This window comes from Pelodiscus sinensis, chromosome 23 (genome assembly GCF_052426305.1).
Source record: "Pelodiscus sinensis isolate ZL-2025 chromosome 23, ASM5242630v1, whole genome shotgun sequence".
Taxonomy (NCBI): Eukaryota; Metazoa; Chordata; order Testudines; family Trionychidae; genus Pelodiscus; species Pelodiscus sinensis.
In genome coordinates, this window is record NC_143074.1 from 4,752,263 (window position 1) to 4,772,427 (window position 20,165).

General features: G+C 53.6%; 1 protein-coding gene across 1 annotated transcript in view; it reads left to right on the top strand.

Moving 5' to 3' along the window:
• Nucleotides 1-20,165, top strand: part of LOC102452610 (uncharacterized) — a 227,754-nt gene that overhangs the window by 191,332 nt on the left and 16,257 nt on the right. Inside the window, exons 38-55 of the mRNA XM_089772994.1 lie at nucleotides 1,628-1,672; nucleotides 2,109-2,216; nucleotides 3,853-3,906; nucleotides 4,665-4,718; nucleotides 5,789-5,842; nucleotides 6,869-6,976; nucleotides 9,596-9,649; nucleotides 10,281-10,388; nucleotides 11,188-11,241; nucleotides 11,403-11,456; nucleotides 12,163-12,216; nucleotides 13,061-13,114; nucleotides 16,722-16,829; nucleotides 17,473-17,526; nucleotides 18,399-18,452; nucleotides 19,170-19,223; nucleotides 19,735-19,788; nucleotides 20,103-20,156. Of these exons, the coding sequence (XP_089629120.1) occupies nucleotides 1,628-1,672; nucleotides 2,109-2,216; nucleotides 3,853-3,906; nucleotides 4,665-4,718; nucleotides 5,789-5,842; nucleotides 6,869-6,976; nucleotides 9,596-9,649; nucleotides 10,281-10,388; nucleotides 11,188-11,241; nucleotides 11,403-11,456; nucleotides 12,163-12,216; nucleotides 13,061-13,114; nucleotides 16,722-16,829; nucleotides 17,473-17,526; nucleotides 18,399-18,452; nucleotides 19,170-19,223; nucleotides 19,735-19,788; nucleotides 20,103-20,156 (1,179 nt within the window). The remainder of the gene's footprint in view (nucleotides 1-1,627; nucleotides 1,673-2,108; nucleotides 2,217-3,852; nucleotides 3,907-4,664; nucleotides 4,719-5,788; nucleotides 5,843-6,868; nucleotides 6,977-9,595; nucleotides 9,650-10,280; nucleotides 10,389-11,187; nucleotides 11,242-11,402; nucleotides 11,457-12,162; nucleotides 12,217-13,060; nucleotides 13,115-16,721; nucleotides 16,830-17,472; nucleotides 17,527-18,398; nucleotides 18,453-19,169; nucleotides 19,224-19,734; nucleotides 19,789-20,102; nucleotides 20,157-20,165) is intronic.

A 20,165-nucleotide genomic window follows, 5' to 3' on the forward strand; every position in this document is an offset into this window, starting at 1 on the left:
AAGGGTGTGGCTGTGCTGTTCCAGGGCTGTGGCCCTTGTGACTCCCAGCACAGTGGTGAGCAAAGCATCTCAGTGCCAGCCTCCGCAGCGGCCTGCCACGCCCAGCCCCCGATGTGGTCAGGCCGGTGAGGAGGAGGGTGGAGGCTGGATGTGCCCCTCTCTGGTTTCCAGGGTTACCGTGCCACAGCTAGGACAGTCCAGCCGTGGAACGTGGCCAGAGGCGTTTCCGTCCCCACCTGTGCAACCTGGACCACGGCCCAGCCAGGGGCAGCAGAGGAGCCCTCTGAGAGGCTGGGTCCGAGTCGGGGACGTTGGGTCTGCCTGGCGCAATGAGAGACAAAACAAGGGGCCTCCCGTCTCGACTACAGCCTGGGTCCACCTCCCTCACGACAGGCCGTGTTATGGCTGCTCCTGGGGAGGAGCAGCTACAAGGGGCTGAGCAAATCTGCTTCAGTGGGAAGCTGCTGCCCCCTAACAGGAGCTGGCTTGCTGCCCCCCTTCCACCTCCAGGCATTAGCCAGTTCTCAAGAGCCCCGGGGGCTGCCACAAGGCAAAGGCAACGCCCACAGAATTCCCCAGGCTCTCCCCGTTTTGGCCGGCTCCGCGCAGAGGCCGGCGCTGTGACAGGAACGCTGGGCTTCCTTCCTGAGCCCAGGGAATAAGTCGGTGCCAGTTAATCTGTGGCAGCGCTTTAGCTGCGCCCGTTCTGCACCAGCAGCATCTCTCTGGAAGGGGAGCGTCTGTCTAATTCCGCTGACTCGAGACAAGCGTTTGCTTTCCCGTCTGCTGATCTGATTTGCTGCTGCCGCACTGTGTGAGCTTCCTGAGGACGCGCACGGCACCAGTCCAGTCACATAGGCTGACGGGGGCGGGGTGGGACTGGGGCAGGCCGGTGAGGCAGGCGTAGTGCCGGGGTGGGGGGGTTGCCCCCAACAGGCAGTAAGGAAGGGGGGGCGGGAAAAGGACTTCTCTTCCCTCTCCCCTTTATAGGACAGAGTGGGACAAAATGCCTGTCCCTCTGTGTTCTCTTTAGTCCCCACATCTCCAAACTACCCCTGGACGCCCCTCACGCCCTCATTCACCAAGTGACTCCATTCAGCCTACTTCTCTCCCAGCTCAAATCTTCCTCAAGGCTCATCAGCTCCCTCCACCCCACCCCACTGCAGCTCAGACAGCCCCTCGCAGTCTGAGAACTGCTCATGTTACTACATAACTTCTCCTCAGCTCTGAACCCTCCTCCGCCCGGCACCCCGTACCCCCCCCCCCCATTATCTGCACACACACCACTTGCAGCTCAGAGAGCCTCCCGCCCTTTCTCCTCCACTTGTGGGGAGCACGGGCCTGGAAGAGACCCTGTATTTTGTGTGAAGTAGGATAACAAGTGAAGAGATGCTCTCGTCTCTTTGCAAACACAGGCGAGCCCTGGGACACGGCATTTATGTGCTTGTGGGAGACGGTCTCTGTTTTGGTGGCACCATGTGAAATAAACTGTGATCTGTTTGCATTATGGAGAAGCTGGGCACATTTCTCCCCCCCCCGCCCCCCACCAGCATGAGACCAGTGGCTTCCGGGCCCAGATGGGAGCAAATAATCTTCCACTCTTACGGGTAAAACCAATTTGTTTCAGGGCAGAGTGGGAGACCCAGGTCCTAGAGGGCTTCCGGGACTGCTGGTAAGTGGAAGATCAATAGCTGTGCTAATGCAGTTACCCCCATTCTAGTCTCCTGTTATCTGACAGCCATACCCTTCCGAGAGACTAATTTGTCCCTGTCTTTTGGCTGAGGGCTGCCCTGAGTAAAATGATTTGAGGTCTCAGTCCGGCTCTCAGTGGGCGTATGTCCCAAGTCCCTGGCGATAGAATGGGTCTGGAGACAGCACTGCCGCACTGGGTCAGGGTAAGGCGCAGGAGGGAAGCCTGCATGGCTTATGGTCAGCCTTGGTGTTATTGAAGCTATAGAGGGACTCTGATTTTCTATCACTCCTCACCTTAGCACCTCAGTGCAGCGGCCGACTGTCGGAACTTAAACACCGAGAGTGTGTGGTTTGGAGAGCAGATGTCCCCACCTACATGCACCAGTAGTTGCATAATTGTTCTTTCCTGTGCACAGGGGCCTCCAGGCATTCGGGGGCCAGATGGCATCCCTGGGAAGGCTGGTATTTCAGGAGAAAAGGGGCCAGCGGGGCCGAATGGGGCTGCTGGACTGGCTGGATACCCAGTAAGTACAGATGCTAATTTCTTAGACTGATGTGTGACATGAGAATGACCCATTGGCTGCCCCTTCACTTACAAGCGGGATTACAGATGTGCTCCATGAGCTGGGAGCTGTGACCAAGGAGAGGTCTCCTCTCCTCCAACTCCATGGCTCCGTTACATACTGTGTAGCTACAGATCTGCCAGGTACCTTACCCAGTTCCCCCAGGATCCGCGGAGTAACCTGCATGTCCATCCTAAGCGCTGCAGGACCGAATCTCTGGTGTCCCCAAGCCCCTGATAAAACCCATGTGTGATGTTAAATGCACCGTGCTCTTCCCCCTCCCTCTCCATCTGGGCATGCCATGGGCATCCGTGCGCTGGCTCCCAGACTTTACAGGGGTGACCCGTCAGGTGGATTTAGTCCTTTGGGGACCCACCACTGTGCAAGAATGACTGCCACGTCTAGGAGGTGCATACGGGCTGCGAAGGCTATTCCAGCTGCAAGAGTTCTCCAACCCCAGGTCCCCTGCTTGGCTCTAAGCGGCCCCAGCCTGTCGTCCTCCCGCAGCCGCTCTCCCCGTGGCTGGGCCGTCATTATCAGGCTGCTGACTAGCTAGCTGCTGACCCCAGCTGATTCCTCCATGCTGGACTATCAAGATCTTGCTCCTCATGCCACTGCCTGCTACCCCAGCCCAGCGTACGTGAAATCATGGGGTGGGGCACTTCTAGGCTGCACCCAGGGCAGAGAGTGATGGGGGCAGGTACAGCCGACCCCACCCAGCCCTCTGATAACCCACTCATGGGTCAGCCCCCACCATTTTTGAGCCTCGCATTAATGGAACCAATCGTTCATGTCTCGGAAGGGGCACCAGGCGCGCGACGAAAAGATAAAACTGGCTGCAGGTTTTGGGAGCCCCCCCGAGCCCTCCCAAAGGGGGCCTGGTTTCCAGAGGGCAGGAGCTCAGCATGGTCAGAGAAGCAAGCCCCTCCTCAGGGGCTTCAAGGTGGCACCCCAAATAACTAGTCACTTTTGAAAATCTTGAGCAGCATAACTTGTCCTGCTGACGACGGGGTTACGATGGGCCCCCGGCATGCCACAGCCTTATGCTCCGCTCTGCATGCGAGATTGGCAGGGTCCATCCCATGATCCAGCACCCTGCCTTGTATTCACTGCTTGTGTCTCTGGTAGCCCAGGGCGACAGCAGGAGGCTCTCCCGAGGCAGTCGCTGTGGAAACTCCTCCAGCTCTGTGTAGATGGCCTAGGCCAGATTTTCAGCCTTTAGGACCTGTAGGCTGGGGCGGGGTCTGTGATGGGCATTTCTGGCACCCCGGTAGCAATGTAGCCCATCAGGGACTCATTACCGTACTCACAGATTCCATACTTGATGGTCGCCTCCTTTGCCAGCTCCCTTGTTCTTTCAACATGGGTTACTCAGTGCACCAGGTGTGGCCGTGAAGTTTCCCAGTGGATTGTGCCCAAGGTGCGAACACCAGGATATAGTACAAGAGACTTGGGTGGTGATACACAAGCCTTTACATAGACACGCATGGCTGGCTCGTCCCATTGGCCGGTGAGCTGGGTGGTGCTCAGCGTGTTCCATCACCACAGCTCCGTGTGAACTGGGATGTGCTTGCTAATCCTGTTCCTGTTCTTGCAGGGCCAGGCAGGGCCAGCTGGGCCTGGAGGGTCTTTGGGGGAGATAGGAGAGAAGGTAAGGAGATGAAAGGGGCACTTGGCTCCATGCCTGGGCAGCTGCATGGGCTGGGGCGTGACAGGTTCAGCACCGCTGCACACCCCCCTTGGGGATGGCAGGAGAACAAGAAGCAATCTGTCACCACAGAATTGTTCTCTGCACGTGTTAGAATTCTTCTTCCTATGGCAAACACAGTGCAGTCCCCTCTAGGGGCCGGGACCCCCATGCAGGCAAAGTGGCAGGGTTAGCGGGACAAGAAGAGGCGAAGCTATCGCCCCCAGACACTTTCCTGCACCCCCTGCAGCCTCCTCCTGGTAACACTGAAACTTGACCCTTTTGCATCTCGTCGACGTGGCCGTGTGCCATGGGCTCACTCCTCTGCCTTCCTGGCAAGAATTGCATCCCAAGCCCAGTCTCTTCTGAGCCCAGCTCTCCTGCACCTGTTGCTTGCCTGCAGGAGTCCTGGTCACACCCCAGATGAGTGCTAGTCCTGCTTCCCAAGGAGGGGACCCACCCAGGCTGACACACGCTAATGCACATGCCCCAACCCCCACTGTCTGGGGCGGGGATGAGAATACAAACATGGAGAAATGTAGGTAGGAGCATCTGCTGCAGTGGAGAGTCAAACCCTGCAAACTCTCCCAGCACATCTGTTCTCAGATGTCCCAGCTTGGCGATGTTGAGTCCTTCGTCCTGCGAAAGTTTGAAGGGCGGAGACTCTTCAGTGCAAACTCCGACTCGGAGTAGCTGCTCTAGGGACTGTCCTGTTTCTTTAGGGTGAAGTGGGGGAGCCTGGAGAAGCTGGCATCAGAGGCCTGGATGGAGAGCAGGTAGGGTGGGAATGTCTGGTTATGGTACAGCACTTTTCATCCATAGCTCTCAAAGGATCATTCTCTCCATGTTATAAAGCGGGAAACTGAGGCACGGAGCATTGACTTACCCAAGGTCACCCAGCAGGCCAGTCGCAGAATCCCAGTCCAGTGCTCAGTCCACTAGGCAACACCAGTAAATAGCTCAAGAAAGTGTAGCCTCTGTCCCCTTCTAACAGCCCTCCCTCTGGACTTTTCAGTCTCCCTTCCAGCTGCTGGGAGTAGTAGAGTCGGGGCTGCGTGTTCCAGAGAAAAGCTGTGATGGCCAAGGCTTTCTGGTCAGCTTAGTTATTTGAGTTGAGCATTAGTGCAGCCCCAGGACAGGCCTTCAGGCAGATGATACGTCTGCAAGGCAGGCGGGGGTGTAACACTGGTGAGTGTCTGTTGCAGGTCCCCCTCGGAGTCTGTCACTTGTGGCTCATGAGCTCCAGCTGTAGCAGCTCGTGCTCTTAGCTCTGGAGTTCCCTCGTTCAGTCCCTGGAGCAGTGGTCCCCAACCATTTAAGGTTGCCGGGCACCAGGGGGCGTGGCCGTTCGCCCGCCGGGCGCCAGAGGCGGGCCCCCCCATAGCCACGTGCCCGGGAACAAGCCCCCCTCCAAGCGCCGTGCGCCGGGGCCGACGCCCCCCTCTCCAAGCGCCGCGCGCCTGGGGCCGGCGCTCCCCCCATGCTCCACGCGCCAAGAGCGCGGGCGGCCAATCCGCGGCGCTCCCGGGTCCGGCACTCACCGTGCGCCACGTGCCCGGGGCCAGGCCAGCCCCGAGCATTTGGCGGGCGCACACAAATGTGCCCCATGTTGGGAACCACGGCCCTAGAGTGTCAGACAAGATGGCTGCCGTCCCTATGGCAACCTGCCGGAAAGAAAACCAAGTGGGGATATTCACCTACTGCTCCCATGGGTGTCCTCACCAGGTTGTCATCTCCTGGGCGACTTCCAAGATTGCCCTCTCAGTGTAGAGTCACAGGCATGTTACTCTTCGGCGCGCGCTTCATAGGTGCGTAAACTCACGAGCTGGTCTGTTTTCCCCATTAGGGCTCCCCAGGACTCCCTGGCGGGGAAGGTCGGCCTGGGTCCAAAGGCGAGCAGGTCAGTGCCCAAGACGAGTTCTAAAACCTGCTTCAGGAAGCTCAAGTCCTTGCGTGACGCTAACACCTGACGGGGATTTGTGGGCAGAAGCCCGGATAAAACTGCTCCATGGTGCTTTGGCACTTGGCGCGCAGCAAACCCGCCCCTGGGCTCAGAGCCAGGCCTTTATTCTCATCCTGTCTCTGGGGTTCTTGTACCACGGAAACTGGAACTTAAAGGGAGGCCTTTACCTACAATTAATAACTGGGCACTTTTAAAAAAATCCACCTTCCCCACAGGCAAGGCTGAGGCTGTTGCAAATCAAAGAGTCCTCCCTTCGTTCTCCTTTCATGCTGGGCTTGCTTTGCACGAGGAAAACACCCCAGTGCGTTTCACATTCCTGCTCTGCAGCAGCTCCACCAGAAAGCACGAGCTCTCCAGCTTTTTGGAGGCCAGCTGGCACACTTGTGGGGTTGGGAATAAGCAGCCAAGCCGCCCAGGCTTTTGCAGTTCACCCATCACTACCATCGGCACCCGGGGCAAGATCTTCAGTAGTGTCTAAGGGAGTTAGATACCCAGTTCTCATTGATTTTTCCAGTGGGAGTCGGGCACCTGATTCCTTCCATGTAGTTGCCTGGGGAGAAGGGTTCCATCCCTGGCAGCTGACAGAAGACACCATCCTCCAGTAGCCGTAGTTTTGCTTTGTCATTCACTACTGCTCTCCAGAATCCACCCTCTCCAGACAGCCCCAGCAGTCAGCCGCCTTGTGCTCTCATTGTGGTTCAGAGGAGAACAATCACCCTTCAAGAAAGCCCAGGCCATGTGTCCCAAGTTCCTCTGGTTGGGAATTTTCCTTTATTCGTTGTGATATATTCTATCAAGAGCTGGATTGGGAACCCAACAGCCTTAGCCCCTGCTTTCCAGATATAGGATCTATCTGGTTGCTGAGGCATTTTTAATTATTTCTGTTCGACAATCAACAGGTGTCCACACCACGGCTGGTAAAGTCCACTGGATAGTAATACTTGTCTTCTCCCTCCTTTCCAGGGGGAGGCAGGAATCCATGGGGCTCCAGGTGTCCGTGGAGGCTCTGGTGAGCCAGGAGAGGAAGGGCCGAAGGGACGTCCTGGGAGACCAGGGCAGCTAGGAAAAGAGGTACGTCTCTGACAGGTGACCCAGCACTGTGGTAGCCATGTCACTGTGACCCATGAGAGAAGGCTGCAGTTGTGGTCCTTGAGCAACCAGGGAGAAATGCTTTGGATGGCTGGATTATTAGACTCAGCTAAACTCAGGGCTCTGAGCTGGGCTTGAAGGCCATGTCAGGGCTGGGGGAGAGGATGGCGTGGTCACATAGGGGGTAGTGTGCTGTGATCAGCAGCTGGGGACCAGCCCTGGCAGTCCCCACGCAGGTTATTTTCCTGGGTGTTTCCTGCTCTTTTCTGCAGCAAGCAGAGCTTTGACCCAGGCAAGGAAGAAGAGCTAGAGATGTCAGGAAGTCCCTAGGATTTTGAATGGAGGGCGCTCAGATCCCACTGCGAGGGTGGCAGCATACCTGATGTCTGTGTCTATGGAAACAGGGCGGACCCTGTAGGCAGAATGAGTGTCAGAGAGAGTTTGATTGGAAAGTGCTTTTTTGACATCTCACCAGAAACCTTTTTTCCTGAGACTCGTTTGGCTGCAAATTGAAAGGGACGGGAACAGTGACCCAAAAGAAAATTTGATTTTCAGTTTTCCAACCAAAACTCTGTACGTTTTTGTTTTTTTAGGACAAATGACACTTTTGTGAAAATTCTCAGACCAAAACCCCAATTTTCCATTTAAAATGGAAGAGATTTGTCCTTGGGTTTCTGAACTTCTTAGTATGGCAGTTCTGTCTGTGAGCTCGTGAGGGGCCAAGGACGTGTAAGATTCTGCATCCGCCCCCTCGGCTCCCATCACCCGCTTGCTTGGGAGTTCCCTCCTTACCAATTTCAACCCATTTCTCCTCGGTATTCGCTCTGCTTCTGCTCTGAGATTAAAACCACTGCCCTGCCCACCTCAGAGGCACAGTAGTGTTAGAAATGAGCCTCCAGAAACTGCCCCAGCGCTTTAATTCTGTTACAAACCACTAGAATTCCATCATGTGACAATGACAGACCTGGCACTTGGAGATCTCCCTGCCAGGGGCAGAGGATAGAAAATGCAACTTGGGATTGAAATGACACACGTGCGTTGCATGCAAAATAGCCTCCATTGTTGTTCTGGGAACTTGGGATAGAAGGAAGCCTGACAGTAGATAAACGCAGTGATCCCCAGTAATAGATTGTAAGGTGAGAAGAGGGCCTCCTTGCATTAATTCCTGCTTCAGCTAGAACAGATCTCTTAGAAAAACATCCAGTCTTGATTTTAAAATGTCTCGTGATGGAGAATCCACCCCTTGATATGTTGTTCCCATGGTTAAATACCCTCATTGTTCAAAATACAGACAACCCGCCAACTTGAAGCAAATTCCCCCCAGCAACTATACACCACACCACAGTGACTCCCACTCTGGAACCAATCCCTGCAATAAACCTTGGTGCCACCTCTGCCCACATATCTACACCGACACCATCACAGGACCTAACCAAATCAGCCACACCATCACTGGTTCATTCAGCTGCACAGCTACCGACGTAATAGATGCCATCATGTACCAGCAATGCCCCTCTGCCATATCCATCGGCCAAACTGGACAGTCCCTACGTAAAAGAATAAACGGACACAAATCAGATATCAGGAGTGGCAATACACAAAAACCTGTAGGAAAACATTTCAATTTCCCTGGACACACAGTAGCAGATTTAAAAGTAGCTATCCTGCAACAAAAAAACTTCAAGAACAGACTTCAAAGAGAAACTGCAGAGCTACAATGCATCTGCAAATTTGATACTATCAGTTTAGGCTTAAACAGAGACTGTGAATAGCTAGCCAACTACAAAAGCAGTTTCTCCTCTCTTGGTGTTCGCACCTCCACATCAGCCGCTAGAAGTGGGCCTCATCCTCCCTGACTGAATTGACCTCGTTATCTCTAACCTTCCTCTTGATTGGAACTCTTTTCTTACGCCTGTGTATTTATACCTGCCTCTGGAATTTCCACTATGTGCATCTGACGAAGTGGGTCTTTGCCCGTGAAAGCTTGTGCTCCAATAAATCTGTTAGTCTATAAGGTGCTACAGGACTTCTTGTTGTTATTGTTCAAAATGTCCACCTTAGTTTCCATCTGAAGTTGTCTAGGTACATCACTCAATCATTGGATCTTGTTATAACTCATCATGGCCTGTTAATTCACCCAACATCTCTACGAGTAGAAGGGCTGATACAAAGAGGGCTGTGATTAATTGTTTCATGTCCATTGAAGGAAGGACAAGACATAATTGGCTTGTCAATAGCTAGGGAGACACAGGTTAACCATCTGGAAACCCTCTCTAACTATCGGCATGATTAAGATCTGAAACAGGCTTCCAAGGGAGATTGTGGAATCCCTGTCACTGGAAGTTGTTAGGAACAGGCTGGCTGATGTTAAGAACACGTTCAGGATAATCTAGGTTTGCTTGGTCCTGCCTCAGTGCTGGTCTTGATGACCTCTCAGACTTTGTGGTGCTTCCAAGCCCTGCTGAAGAATGCTTTGCCATAGCAGTTGAAGTCCCTTGAGAGTCAGCGTAAGGGGACTAATGAGCATGGAGAGGACACACCTGGTGCAGCACATGGGTGCTCACCGAACTGGAGCTAAAGTTTGCTGCTGCTTCTTTGCAGGGTGACATCGGGGATCCCGGAGATATGGGAGAGCCAGGGCCCAAGGGCGAAAAGGTGAGGAGCCTCTCTTCTGTTTTCCTTTAAAGTACCTTCTTTGCCTCTCAGGGCCTGCTTGGTCCCAGTTGCTCTCTCACACCTTTGTAAAGCGCCTGGTCTCCAGATGAGATGTGCCAGGCTCACAGAGGCAGATTAGGGCTTTGTGGGGCCCTGGGCCAATGCAGTTGGGGGCCTTCTACTCTCCCACTTCCACCTGCAGTGTCCCCTACTCTCCCCCAGCAATGGAGCCAGGGCTTGGGTGTTTCCTGTGCTCCTTAGCAGGAGCAGCAGGCACAGTGGGACAAGCCCCTGTGCACTCACCCTGTTCTCTGGCAGGAGCGCTGGGCAGGCAGAGCTGGTTGGGCTGTGGAGATGCCCATTTTCCATTAGCGCTGGCCCAGTGGCTAATCTGCCATTACACTGGAGTGCAGTCATTTTAGAGCTGAGATTTACGAACCCAGCAGGGATTTTTATAATCCTCTTTGCTGCGTGTTAATGATGTTGGGCCACATGTTTGCCACCCAAGATGAGTTTAAAACCTGCATTAAGTGTTAATTTAGATGCCGCTTAATTGTTGGCTCGTTTAACTCCAGTTGATTTTACTCATTCAGGTCTGTTTAATAACACATCTGTTTCTACTCATGAACAGGGCGACGATGGCCCTAGGGGCCCTCCTGGAATGCCTGGACCAGGTGCCATTATGGGAGAAACTGGTGAAAAGGGACTTAGAGGCGAGAAGGGGCAAGAAGGTTTACTGGCAAGTACAGCGAGGACCTGAATCCCAGGGGGTTTCCCCTTAGGGCGGGAGTTTAGGTCTAGCTGGGTATATAGGGGAGTTCTTGGATTTATTTGCCCAGGGCCATGCCAAACGTTCACAGCAAAATTGGAAAACCTCAACAATTGATGATGTTTTATGTCCTGTTTCTATTTTATCCAATTAATCCAATGAAATTTCATTTTGAATTAGAAATTTTGTTCGGAGACAGGTCAGGTTTCACCCCGATGTGTTCAAGAATCTGACACTGTGCGCAGTTTTGTGCCAAAACTATCCACTGGCAAGCAGTCCAAATTGTGAGCCAGCGTCACTTGACACACAGCCACGAGTGTTCCTCCCCGGGGCTGCTCCTGTGGGTGCTTTTAAGTCTCAGTGCTAGTTTTTGAGTCTCTCACTAGAAGTTTGAGTTCCTGGGGTCAGAAAAAATGGATCTGTCAATATCCAGGCATGTTTCTGGATCCCAGTTTAGAAGATTTTGTCCCTGAGTCTTCCGTCCTCTATCCAGGTGTGTTCTTGGGGTTGTCCGTTAGGGTCACGTTTGTGTTTGCTGGTCATGTTGATGTTGCCCAGTAGGATGCATATGGGTCTGCCACCTTCCACACAATTGCCTGGTTCCCTGTGAACCTTCTGCGGTTAGATTTCAGCCTTTCGTGGGTTTTCCACGTGGAGTCCCTGTTTGTGGGCTCTGTCACAGTGGCAGCTGAGTGCAGTGGCTCATTCTAGGTTAATTCAGCAGCCTCTGGCAGGGTTCTGAGAAGTAACACTTCCCTTCCCTCTGCAGGGTCAGGTCGGTGTGACCGGGCTTCCGGGACCTGCTGGAGCCAGAGGACCAATTGTAGGTCAACTTGTCCTATTCCTCCTTGCTTTGCTGGTTGCATGCTCTTGGATGTAGAAATCTGGGGAGTCGTGCATGTTGCTTGACCATCAGATGGCGATTGGCTCCTCGGGCATGTCTGTTGTGAATGGAAGACGTGATCTATTTTTCCTTCATAACAGGGTGAAGCTGGCAGGCGAGGGCCACCCGGGTTAGTCGGCCCTGAGGGCGAGAAGGTATTGAGAACTGATATAAACTCCCCCCACCCCCCAATGGCCCTGAGATAATGAACTGTCAGAGGTGGACAAGCTGGGGTTTCCAGATAACACGGGAGAGACGGGCACGGCTTGATGACTAGCCGAGCTGGTTTCCTGGGTACGGAGAGGCCTTAGACAGCTGTAAAGAGCCCTCCTCTTGTGCTGTAGAGAAGTCAAGGGAATTTATGAACGGAAAACTCGCCTTCCTCTGTCTCACTCATTTCCCATGCACCTGATGTCTAGCCAGGCCTGCCACAGGTGTAGGGGCAAAGGGTACCACTGCCCCGGGCCTGGCAATTCAAAAAGGCCCAGGGCTCCAGGCTTCCCCTGCTGCTACTACACTCCGGGCAGATCTCAGGGCTGGGGGAGTGCACTGCAGTCCAGGTGGGACTGAGGCTGCTTCCGGCCCCGCCCCTTCTGCCCCAAACCCCACCCTTTCTGAGAGCACAGAACCATCACCCCCCACAGCCTCGCTGGGCCCTGGGCAAAGTGTGTTGGCTCCCCTGATAAGTGGTGAATTGAAGTATGAAGGCAAGGTCCTATATTACGTACCCGTTCCCCCTTCATCCTAAAGTAGTGACTGTGCGAGGGATCAAAGGGGTGAGGGGTGTGTCAGCCCCACAGAGGTTGTAGTGGCCTAGGTTCCAGAGGGCAGGAGAAGAACTCTTCCCTTCTTTTTCCCCAGGGGGATCCAGGCCCCAGTGGACTGATTGGCCCAGCTGGTGTGGCTGGATTGGAGGTAATTGTTGCTGGCATCCTTCCCAAGACACTCCTCCCAGCTGGCTTCTGAAATGAGAACTGGCAGAGTTCCCCCTGGCCAGAAGTGACAAGTGATGTTGGATGCATCAGTTCTTGGACCAGACTTCAGGAAGGACTGAACACCCGCCCACTGAAAATTGGGCCCCTTTCACATTTGTTTCCCATCGCCGTCTTACAGACACTAGCTCTGGGACGAGCACCTTGGTGGGGCGAACAGGGTAGCCTGACATCCCTGGAGACAGAGCCTCTTTACTGCCATATTTGTCCATGAGACAACAGCCATGCAAGCCCTCCCATCCATGTGCTTCTGACAAGGAGCAGCTGTAAGGGGCAGGGCAGTTTTCTTGCTGTGGGCTATTTAGTGCTTGACTTGCAGTGAAGATGTGGCAGCGTGGCCCCCAGTGCAAGCCAGCAAGCTGATCACACCCCTATAGCCCTGGTGGTGGGTGTGAGTCATTGTCCAGCGCACTGGCATATAGATCACTTTCAGAGAGAGAGAGAGACAGTGAGTTTGCTCTACAGCCCTAGCTGAGAGCCAGCTGGCTTTTAGCTCAAGCAGCAGAGGGTCGTGCACTAAGCTCAAGAGGTCCCAGGGTTGGTTCCGCCTGTCGGTGTGACCCTTGTACTCGGTCCCCTAGAGCCTCACCAACACTAAATGAAAGCCAGTCGGGGTGTGCAGAGACTCATTTACAGGTCAGAGATTCCCAGCAAGGGAGCCAGTTCTCCATGGTGCTGCGCTTGGCAGCATCCTAATAGGCAATATCAAGGAATGCATCAAACCGTGCATGGGAGTCAGTCACATTAACTCTGAAATGTTCCTGCAGGGAGTCCCCGGGGAAGCTGGAAGAAAAGGCGAGCGAGGGAAGCCAGGGCCTGCCGTAAGTACCAAGTCCTGCTCCTGAGCGTTCCCCCATCAGGTCTGGCTTCATTCAGAGATGCTCCTGGCAGGTTTTAAGGTGGCTGCTCGTTGAACCTGGCTCTGTAACACTTTATTCTCTTTCGGATTTTTCGTACGTTTTCCTTTAATGGTTTGCTCCAGGGAAGAGGGTGCTACTGTATGGAACCAACTCTTACCTGGTCCGTCCCAACTCTCGAGGGCAACCGATCAGGCTGGAACCTCATGGCAGCAGGCTTGGTTGCTGTCAGGGCCGTTCCCCACTCTGGCACGCTGAGTGCAAAAGGTGGGAGTCCACAAAAGCCCTTAAATACCTTGCATCTATAGGCTCTAAATACAAAAGAACTCCCCAGAGTCACAGATGCACTGACTCTGGAGGTAGGCTGGCACAATCAAGTGATTTTAAAGAACTCTGGAAAAAAACCCAGAAAGAAGCACTTGAATTCCTTCCCCAGAGGTACCCCAAGCTCTTCTGCCACAAGAGAGCTTGAAAAAAGAAACAAAAGAAAATGCAGAAAACAAAGTGTATCTTTGCTAGCTGACTTCTCAGGGTAGGCAGTCACTCACATACCTGTTGCCTTCCGGGACACAAGAATCACATCACCTTAGAAAAGATTATTTTATTAACAAGAAAACAAGCATGCTTGGTTGCTAGGTTTTATAGAGTAACTGAGAAAAACAAAACACAGAGAACATAGTATCTCTGGGTACAGCTTAAATAGTGAATGGGGGGAGGAACGCCATGGGAGAGCACATGGATTTTACACAACGAAGCTTAACCAAACAACCAAAACAAAGAAAAGTACTCTGCTAACAACTAAACATACATTCCCCTCTCTACTCACAGTCTCTGTGCTTCAAGGCCCAGTTCACTCCCATGCCCAATTTCTTGGGGGCATCGTAATTGTGAGTACTGCACGAGCCCTTAACTTAGAACTCACACACAGGAAGAAGCAGCCAGGTATCGATATCCAATCTACATTTCAACCGTCTTTCCCATTGGCTTCCTACCAACACCCCTGCTAGCTTCCTGAGTTTAACCCCTTAGTCACCAGGTGCTGGCCAGCACTCCTATCCATCACAGTTGTGCATCTTTATTTCCACCTTGGCTGGAAATAGCCAAGCTTCTTGTGGATTTTTAGGCCTATAAGCTACTTGTGGATTTTTCTTCTGGCCCTAGGTGAAATTGGGATTGGGATTGGTCCTGCCTTGGGCAGGGGGCGGGACTTGATGACCTCCTGAGCTCTCTTCCAGCCCCATGATTCTATGAAATCAGAGCACTGGCGAAACTGAGGCAGGCTGGGAATTGACACTTTTTTCAAACCTCCAGGGTGCTTCCAGCTTTGGGTTAGATTTCGGGTCAGTTCTGAAGCAGCCCATATCTCAGGACTCAGGTGTACAGAAAAGTCTCCAGTTCAAAATGAAAAGTCATTGCAACCTTTTGCTTGCTCTAGCTGAAATAAGCTCCTGCTGTTGCTGTTGTGTTACGAGACATGAGAAATTGGCCCTCCCTCACATCTCTGGCTTTGTGGTGCTTCAAAATCTAGATCCAAATAGGGCATTATTGTCCCAGTTTGTGACAAAATGGTTGTGTTTATGGCAATGCCACGATGCAATTATTCTGCATTGGGACAGTGTAAATGGATGGCCAAGAAGGGATCCTTTCAGATAAATACTTTCCAATCAAGTCCTTTTTGATTTCTGCCGAACTATAATCTGTTAAAGGCATTTGAAGTACAGTTGCTAATAAGACACATGACTGACTGATGCTGTAACAGTGCAGTTATTGCTAGTTTTTGTCATAGAATTTGCACAATACATTTAGATTAATTGTTGCTGTCGTAGAACAAAGACTCTTGAATTGAAAGCTGACCAGAAATGCATTTCACAGATCACCCAGTGCCCAGAGAGCAGTGCCCTATTAAAAATGCTCACCCTCATCTTTGGTTCAAATTTAAAAGGCCAGATAACCACCCCGCTTCCCTCCATGGACTGTCTGATGAACGGCTGAACGTAATGACATTTAATGATTGCAAAGCTGACATTTACAAAGCACTGCAGATGCATTAGTGATGCTGGGCAGCTTAATTGAAGAAATAAATCTTGTCCGGGTCCTGGATTTCCCATTGTCTAATCTGGCAACTCATCTCTCCATGACAAAAAATGGTTTTTTCGTTCAATAAATTCCATTTGCGAAGAGAAGCAAGGATGTGAAATTAATGGTCTCAAAAAAACAAGGAAACTTTAAAGATTTCTGGGAAATGCTGCTTAGACTGTTTCAGCCAAACCCCCACCCCAACCCCAGCTAGACCAGAGTTGGACATCAGTGAGCAGCAAGGCAAATTTGTTTTCAGAACATGTCCAGTTCACAGGGAGACCTGGCTTGGACGTGTGAAACTGCATTGATGACTGAGGTCCACAGCTGTCCATCCTTGGGCACCTGAACTTTATTCAGCTACATCTGGGTTCAGCTAGTATCTCACGCTGTTTTGCAAGCTTTGTGTGGGCTTTGTGCAATGGGCCTGTCATGAATGGGAGCTGCAAAGGAGAACCCAGAGAGTGAGGAAAGGGTTAAACTAACCTTAAGCTATTCTGCACCTGAGGGAGAGGGCTGGACATTCAGCCAACCACCTGCAGCTAAGAATTTCAAACTGGGGGAAGCAGTCTCCTTTATTTGAGAGAGAAGGGGGATCTTCTCCAGGCACAGAGGGAAGAAATGAGTTCCCCCCCAAACAGATCCCCTGGATTCATCCGAATGTGTGAGTTGGAAAACGTTTAGATAGTCTGTCAGGTTTATTGTTTTTCTTGTTTGAGGTTTGGAAATTATGTCTGAGCTGGTTAATTGTCTTTTGTTTTTCTCTCTTGTAACCAAGAATTCATCCCAGGGAGAATCCCTGAGTTTTATTTCAATTCGTGGCTTTTAACACCAAGTCATTTACTACGCTTGCAGTGATAGTCTTGTTTTAATAATAAAAGTGTTTGTTTGGGGGTTTTTTGGGGGGGGGTGGGGGTTGTTTTGTTTTGCTTTGCTTTGCTTTGCTTTTTAACAGTATTGGTTGATCTTTTGTGTCCTTTTACGTAAGTGCCTGGCTGCAGACATGTTACCGGAGAGAGCGCAGGTTCATTGCTCTCAGAGTGTTCTTGCTTGTTTTTTCCTCAGGAGGTTGGGGTTTTGCCCTCAGGGAAGTGATTCCAAGTGATTTCTGTCCTGGAAAAGGGGGGGGGGGGGTCACTTGCTACTCTCTGGTGGTGGCAATACCGAATGGATTTCACGGGAAAATGAAATCAGGAAAACTTTTTTTGTCTCTGGGAGCTGCAAGGACAGGATCTGACAGTGGTTTTATTTCACTAGCCGCCCCCCATTACCTACACTCAAAGTGCCAGGTTGGGGAATTCAGCCATGAGAGGGCCAAATAGTTCTCCCGAAGTTCTATCTGTGACATTTCCACAGCCGGCCTCTGAAGGAAGAGACCGTGGAGAACAGAGGTGTCTCCTCTCCACTCTTGTGCCAATGACACCACTTTGGGTCAGGTTGGTGCTATGAATTAAATCCATAAGGCAGCTTCATCTCCCTCTTTTGTGCACTCTAGGGTGCAGCAGGCTCCAGGGGGGAAAGCGGGATGCAAGGCCCCAACGGCTTTGGCGGGCCTGCAGGACCCAAAGGAGATGCAGGGGAAAAAGGAGAGATTGGCCCTCAGGTAACTTTATCCCCCACCCTCCCTCCTGCAAATCCTTTGAGTTGGTTTCCCTCCCTGCCCCTTCTCTCAGTGCTGCGGCACATGCCTAGCTCTGCTGGAGTTCGCAGAGATCCCCACGTGTTGCTTAGCTCCCTTTGCCCGCACCCTGCAAAGGGAGATGCCGGTAACGGAAGTACACCATAGGCTGCCTTAGTGCAGGTTGGTCCCACCCAATGGGTCCTGGGCTGAGCTGTCTGTGCAAAGTGACCTTTCTCTTGCCTGGGCTTTGAGTCCTTCCATGTGCCTCTTTGGAAGGGATGGGTGCAAACCCTCTCGTTCGTGGATGTCACTACCCCTCGGGAGAATGGTCTGCCAGGAGGTGACCGAGACAGAAGTCCAAGCATCAGCCAAATACAGTGATAACCTTGCACCTCTCCAGAGCACAGAATGATCAAGTTGTGTAACTGCCCTTAGAGGTATTATATCCATTTTACACATGGGGAAACTGAGGCACAGAGCGCCTACATGAGTTGCCCAAGGTCAGCGGCAGAGCCGGGAATAGAACCCTGAGTCCCAAGTAGGTTTTTTAACTATTTGACGGTCTTTCCTCTGTTGCCCCTGAAGCTCATGTCAGTCGTGTCCCCCTCTCCCCCAATGAATTCAGGGTTCTTGTGGGCCTCCTGGAGAAGCCGGCGCAGCAGGGCTAAGTGGCGTTGAGGTGAGTCGACCTGTTTACTGTGTTTTGAATAATTGCAGAGCTGGTGGTTTGCAGCTGCTCTCGTGGGGGGCTGTGCTTGTGAACAGGGCTTGGGAGGGTGGCTGGGATCGAGCTCAGAACTTCCGTTCAGTTTATAACCGACATAAGCCGATTGCCTTTGATTACTTGGAATTCAGTTGCACAGAGGCATGTCCCCTGCACTAGTGGATGCTGGGCAGAACCGTGCGCACGTCCCCGCCAGAAGGGCGTTCTTGAGATTGCAAAGCCACGCACTAGGAAGCACAGTATTCTGGCTGCCCGTGCAAGCTTAATTTGGCCCCTTTGTGCACGTGCTTTGCAATGTGTCTTTAACGGCATGAGGGTGAGCTTAGTTCTGCCACTGGACTCCTGCCTCATTCAGGGCCCAGGCTGGACCGGGTTGTGCCGGGAAAGAGACGGTCTCCTCCTGTGCGAAAGCTTCTTGTCCCAGTGGCTTTGCCCAGCCGGCCCCAGCTCTCTCTGCACCGTCTCCTCCTCACATCAGTCTCCCCTGCCCCCCTTCTCCTTTCCACTGGTTCTCCGTCTGTCTCCTGGCCCACCCACTGTCGCTCCTTGGCTCCTCAGCCTGTGTCGGCCTCCGCTCCACCTGCTAGCGCCTAGACCCTGGCCCCCTCCCTTCCCACCAGGATCCCAGCACAAGTTGCCCCCTCTGTCAAAGAGACGAATAGTCACCGTTCCGGAGGGGCGTGAGGACAAGATCCATTCCTGACTGGGCTGCGCGCGGCTGGGCAAGCGGTGACCCCCTCGAAGGGGGTCTAGATGGACAGTTCACAAGAATAAGCTCTCTCGGGAGATAGGAATGTAACCAATTGTCCCTCTGTTTTTTCCGCTAGGGCCCTCTGGGCGAGAGTGGGAAGCGGGGGGACCCGGGAGAACCAGGACGAACGGTGAGGACAGAGAGAGGCAGCCACGCCATGCGCCGGCTTGCAACACGGCCACTCCCCTCTGCCTTGCAAGCACCCGTGTCGTGCACTTTTTCTGCCCTGAACGCATGACTCCAATGCCTGTCCAGCATGGGTGGGGGGGTGAAGGTGGGGTGGGAGAGGCAAGCCCCACCCCTTTTTACTGAGGCCCCACCTCCACGGGAGCCACGCCCCCCCAGTACCACAGGGAGGGCGTAGGGTGTGTGATCCCAGCCAACCCAGCTCCAGGGCACAGGGAGGGCAGGCATTCGGGGGGCAGCAACACTTCACCCCCAGTGCACCTACAGTAGGCGTCCGGGGGGGAGGATGGGTGGGGCCAGGCTGGGGGGTTGGGCAGGCTGTGCTGTGCCTCCCCCGCCTGGTTTACCCTCCGTCCCCTCTCTTCAGGGAACAGGGCTCGCAGACTCACCTGGCTGCTCTCAGGCTGAGTAACAACCCCTGTGACGTCTCATGCCTCCCCTCCACCCCCTGGGCTTTTACAAGGCCTGCTTAGGAAGCAAAGGGAGAGAGTCTGCAACTGTACCCCGGGAGGGGGAAGGGGGGAGCAGAAGCCCAGGGGGGGGAGCTTGGGGCGTTTCCGGGCGGGAGCTGCGTTAGGGAGCATCGCTGAAGAGACCCCCCCCCCTTTGGGGAGTGTGTGGGGTTCCCATGGCGATGTTTCCTTCTCCCTTGTGATTTCAGGGGCCTCCAGGACCACGGGGTCCAGAGGGACAGAGGGGTCGTAAAGGAGAAAAGGTAACTTGAGGAGCCCCCATCCCCCGGCTCTTCTGCGGGGGAACGGCCCTTCCTGGGAACGGAGCACTCCTGTTGTGGAATTACATGGCTCTGGAGCACCCGGCTGTGGGGGGCCGGAGCCAGGGTCTCTCCCGTCAGAGTAACGGGCACCACTGGCACCGGACCCCCACCGTGGGTAACGTCCTTCATGTGGATCGCTCCTTTCACCCAGACAACTTGCAGCACCCGCCTCTGGGGCCGCCACCTTGCTGTGCGGTAGCCTAGGGCTGTGCATTCGGCCCTGCAGGCTCTTTCTGATGGGGGCAATTTCTAGTGAAAGGGGCGCCTGCCGCAGGGTCCCGATTGCTCAGGGGCTCTGAGCCAGCTGGGCACCCTCTTTGCTGAATGCCAGGGATGCTGGAGCAGCGCACGGGCGCCTGTGGTTTCCCGTGGGTGGCTGGGAGGAGTCTTTGCCCCCTTTCTGGCGGCTTGTGGGAGCTGCTGGTGACTTGCCGTGTGCGTGTTTCCTCAGGGGGATGGCGGGCGTGAAGGAGATCGGGGCCTCCCTGGCAAACCTGGCAGACGGGTAAGGTGGCATTAGCTTCCGGCTTTGCATGCGCCGCTGGCAACGGTTCCACGCGGGTGACTGGCGCGAACGCCGTGCGAACGGTCCCGTGTTGGCAGTTTGCAGGGTGACCTTGGGAGGGGACGCAGCATCACGGGCTGCGTGGGATACAGTCACGCTGGGGAGAGGACGCCACTGCTGGGGTGTGCTAGCGTGGAACTTTGAGGGCAACCCAGGGGTGAGGGGCTGTTGTATGAGGAGCTGGGTTGGGCAGGAGCCTTTGCTGATTTGCACGTTGCTTTGTTCACAAGCTCCAGCTCTCTCTCGTTGCGCAGGGCAAGCGAGGCAAAGCCGGGCACAAGCTCCCGAGAGGCCCCAAGGGACCCAAGGTAGGAAAC